Source organism: Embiotoca jacksoni, unplaced genomic scaffold (assembly GCF_022577435.1).
Source record: "Embiotoca jacksoni isolate LCO1_2020_lvr unplaced genomic scaffold, fEmbJac1.0.p SCAF_3, whole genome shotgun sequence".
Classification (NCBI taxonomy): Eukaryota; Metazoa; Chordata; class Actinopteri; family Embiotocidae; genus Embiotoca; species Embiotoca jacksoni.
This window is the reverse complement of record NW_027185381.1, coordinates 60,001-65,000: the sequence shown is the minus strand read 5'-3', so window position 1 is coordinate 65,000 and position 5,000 is coordinate 60,001. Positions and strand designations below refer to the sequence as shown.

General features: G+C 44.2%; 1 protein-coding gene across 1 annotated transcript in view; it reads left to right on the top strand.

The window, feature by feature from the left end:
- met (MET proto-oncogene, receptor tyrosine kinase) overlaps nt 1-5,000 on the top strand; it is a 79,652-nt gene that overhangs the window by 49,366 nt on the left and 25,286 nt on the right. Inside the window, exon 11 of the mRNA XM_069162965.1 lies at nt 3,058-3,267. Coding sequence (XP_069019066.1) covers nt 3,058-3,267 — 210 coding nt within the window. The remainder of the gene's footprint in view (nt 1-3,057; nt 3,268-5,000) is intronic.

Here is a 5,000-nt window from a genome sequence, read left to right as displayed (position 1 = left end):
TGAGAAGCTGTGAGCTCTTCACACCGGAGAATCAAACCCCTCAGCAGAGGTTCAGAGGTCTCAGCTGCAGCCGGAGCATGAAAAACAGCCCGTGTTGACTTGATATCTGCCTCTCAGATCTCCAGTAAAGCCCGGTCTCAGCCAATCTCAGCTTTCCCACAAATATCAAAGAGGTTTGTTTTACGATCCGTTGTGAGAAGCTGGCACGGTCACACAGTTAGGGGGGAGGGGGTGGGGGAGGGGTGGTGGCGTCCTAATACACAGCTCAGGGTCAAAGGTCACAATGCAGCATCACTCTGCTGGACCGTATCATCACAGACAGGTTAAAGAGGAAGAGTACGAGGAAGTTTCAACAGAGTCGCTGCTGCCTCAGTCCGAGCAGCTCTGCAGGAGTCAGATATTAGTGGGATTAGTGTTTTTGAGTACAACAAACTTTACAAACTCCATAATACAGTGATTAATAGATAAACTGGTTCATCTATCAATCACTGAGTCTGTTCTCAGGTCCTGGTCTGTGTTTTCAGAACTTCTTCACTAGTTAGTTTCACAACGGGACATTTGAATGAAAATATAAATAAGCTACATTTAGAGCTGATCAACAGTATAGACATGTTTCCCTTTTCCACACAATGATAACTGTTATATGGAAATTCTTAGTATTTAGAAACGAAGCAACTCGTTGGAATCAGTAAAAATAAGTTGTTGGTTTTTATATTAACAACATGAGCACATAATATTGAACATGTACTAGACCCGGAATGTATACACGATATATTAGGTTAGTATTCATTCATTAAGAATACATTATTTATTTGTTATTCATCAGCCACACATGCTTTTCTCATTTTTCTATCAGCTGACATCTGATCCTGAAACTTTAAACTGAAGTTTAACTAAACTCCAAAGAGCTTATCACAAAATCTGACATTCACACTCTTCGTTTAACATCTGAAGCACAGTCGGAGCGGTCGGACTATAAAATCAGGCTTCATTCCTTCAGCTTCTGTCTCTGTCTTCATAATCAATGTCTCTGCTCAGATTGGTTTGTTTTCTAACACCTATGTGAGCATCTGACCGGTGACATCAAAGTTATAAAGTCTCACCAAGACAGTAGTGAGACGAGTGAATACACAAATATTGAAAATAACCAAACTTTGGTAGGAAACAGTGAGTTGATGTAGAACAACATCAGTCACAGTAAACTGATAAGAAGCTTCAGTTAATGAGGCACAAGATCTTTGAGGCTTTTTCTGGCTTCTCTAACGTCCATTAAACTTCAGTGCTCAGCGGTCCTCATTGGGTTCAAAGGTCACAGCAGGCTCATTGATCCGAGCACCTGTGTTTGTAACGTCCTGTTATGGACTAAAGGACGCCTCCACCTCTGTAACCCAGAAGATAAACACAGGCTGTCATTGGCTGTCAGCACAGAGCAAAGATCAGCTGCAAACAAACAGACAGGTTTGTTCAGAGAGCACGATGTCGTCACACTGGACCCACCAGGTCGCACTCACATTCAGTCACTGAATCCACCACACACACAACCGTTATTCTGGAGTCTGGTATTAAACTGAAAGTGGGAGGAGTTTGTATGTTAATAAATGTAGATCATAGTTTTATAATCACTGTGAGCCTTTTAACTGATCACAACAGCTTCCTGATTATTTATCCATTTATTTTTAATATACCTGTTAGTTCGTGTGGATTAATTTCTTGTTTTCTGGGAACACTGGTTCAGATCCAGATCCAAATCACACTGACACCCTGTCTGGATGCTTCTCCCTTACAGGACCGGTCAGTCACAATAAAAGCTCTGAGGAGAGCGAACATTTAAATAACATCAGTTTGATACCTGCTGGTATCGGAGTGATGAGTCAGCAGGTCGACGTTGACCTCTGACCTCTGTCACTTCTTCACTGTGGATTATTTGTGACTGTGCTCCCTAAACACTGAAAGTTGTAACTCCACTTATACATGAAAAGAAGAGTTACACACAAACAGACGTGAAGTCCGGTTCTCATACAGCAGATGTAGATAAAAACAGAACAGTGCAGACGTCCACCTCAGCGTCTGTCCCCGTCAGACACCTTTATTCACTTCAACAACATCAATCAGCAGCAGTGTTGTTGTCACTCACAGGCTGGGAGGTCTCTGCAGGCTCAATCCAACATGCATCAAACTGTGTTGTGCCTTCAGGCCACATGTGTAAACACGGCATTGGTGAAAATAGGCCACATGTAATGTGTTGAGGAAAAAGTAGTGCAGAGTTGTTCTACAGTGTGACTCAGCGAAGATCTCGACTGTCGTGAGTATTAAGAGTTTTGCACAGTGATGCACATGGAGCAGAGGAACTATTAACTTTAATTAGAAAGTATTCCAAGTTACGTCACTACATCAACATTGTGTTTGTGTGACCGCTGCTACATGAACATCAGAGAAACTGGAGGAAAAGCCAAATGTAGTGCGTATAGGTGGTGAGGGGCAACGATGGTGTTGTTATGGGTGAGCATGTTGTCGTGGTGGAGAAGCCTGTTGCCACAGCGCCATAGTTCAGTCGTGGTGGAGAAGCCTGTTGCCATGGTGTGTTCAGATTGATGCTCTTCATGTATCGGTGAAGGTTCAGCTTCAGGTTGGATGTCAACAAAAACAGTCAGAAGTAGTGCCAAGACAAGCTTTGAGTGTTTTTAGGTTTAAGCATATTTCCTTCACATTGTTTTCAGGTGTAACAAACATTTGATAATTTTTTGCTGAATGTGAAAAAAATCAGAATCCAGATGAAGCTGCCACAAAAAAGAAGATGGAGGTCTGAGTTTGGTTCCAGTTGGAGAGTGATGTGGTTTGTGTGCACAAATGTAGGAGGATTTTAATATTATGATATTATTAGTTTATGTTACCAGTAAACTGGAAAGATACAGTCAGCAGAGAACAATCATTATTAGTTAGTAGGAGACTTTATACTGCCATGGTGGTTGTTTTTCCTGCAGCTGACCACCACACACCTCTCTGACCACCACACACCTCTCTGACCTTTACATGTGGTCTGCCCCCTCTCCCCTCCAGAGCTGTGTGTTCGGAGAGAACCGGACCTCCATCCAGTGCACCACGCCCTCTTTGGCCAAGCTGGGCCTGCAGCCGCCGGTGGTCACCAAGGTGGCGTTTGTTCTCGACGGGTACTCGACAGACCAGTGGGACCTGATCTACGTGGAGGACCCCCACTTCCAGGACCCCAAACTCACCTCCAAGGACAACAAGAGCATCGTGGAGCTCAAGGTACTTATACACTAAACTCACATCCTGTTCTTTTAGCTGTTAACTTTATCCACTTCAATGTTTTACAAACGCCCCAGCTCCATCTCTCTCAGCTCTAAAATACAGAACAGTAGAAGTCAGTTACAGAGCAGAAACCTTTAGAAAAGACTCCGGTTCTTTCTGAACCAGCGAGCCATTGGACAGACAGCAGGACAGCACGTGTAGAACCTCCAGATGACTGAAGACAATCATCCAGTTTACAGCTGCTGATTCAGAAAATCTTTATTTATGTCCTGTAGCAAATTTCAAATATGTGAGATGTTTTACAGAACTGAGAGCAAGAAAGAGCAGAAACGGTCACGTATGAAATAAGAAAGAAGAAACACTGACACCGGTCTGCAGAACCTGACAGATACGGAAGGTCTGGAGAACCTGACAGATACCGAAGGTCTGCAGAACCTGACAGATACCGAAGGTCTACAGAACCTGACAGCTATCGAAGGTCTACAGAACCTGACAGATACCGAAGGTCTACAGAACCTGACAGCTATCGAAGGTCTACAGAATCTGACAGATACTGAAGGTCTGCAGAACCTGATAGATACTGAAGGTCTGCAGAACCTGACAGATACCGAAGGTCTGACGGATGCTGAAGGTCTGGAGAACCTGACAGATACCGAAGGTCTGCAGAACCTGACAGATACCGAAGGTCTACAGAACCTGACAGCTATCGAAGGTCTACAGAACCTGACAGATACCGAAGGTCTACAGAACCTGACAGCTATCGAAGGTCTACAGAATCTGACAGATACTGAAGGTCTGCAGAACCTGATAGATACTGAAGGTCTGCAGAACCTGACAGATACCGAAGGTCTGACGGATGCTGAAGGTCTGGAGAACCTGACAGATACCGAAGGTCTGGAGAACCTGACAGATACCGAAGGTCTGCAGAACCTGACAGATACTGAAGGTCTACAGAACCTGACAGATAGTGAAGGTCTACAGAACCTGACAGATACTGAAGGTCTACAGAACCTGACAGATACCGAAGGTCGACAGAACCTGACAGATACTGAAGGTCTACAGAACCTGACAGATAATGAAAGTCTACAGAACCTGACAGATACCGAAGGTCTGCAGAACCTGACAGATACTGAAGGTCTACAGAACCTGACAGATAGTGAAGGTCTACAGAACCTGACAGATACTGAAGGTCTACAGAACCTGACAGATACCGAAGGTCGACAGAACCTGACAGATACTGAAGGTCTACAGAACCTGACAGATAATGAAAGTCTACAGAACCTGACAGATACTGACCTCTACTAAAAGTGTGCAGAGTACTCGTGTTGTTCTTAACTTCACTGAATGAGATGAATTCACACTCAGGTTGAAGTTCATGCACGTTACTCCTCACACATTCACACGTAGCAGCACTGAGGTTCCAGGTCACACTGGGAAGGAAACAATACTGGAAGAATAACAGGAAGTAGAGTCTGTTTCCCCCCCTCCACCCTCCCTAATCCCCCTCCACTCCTCAACCTCTCCATGCAGCCTCTCTGTTCATGTTCATTGTTCCTGCTGCTGAGGTCAAAGCTCTTGACATATTAATGCTGCTTTTCAAACAGTCTCCAGAGTGTTTCAGGAACACAATGAAATACATATTTCTCCTTTTTGTTTTGTGTTGTTGACTGCAGCTCAACAGTTTGTGGCAGCTGTGTTGAACCTCTCTCAGGATCCAGGCTGACTTTTCT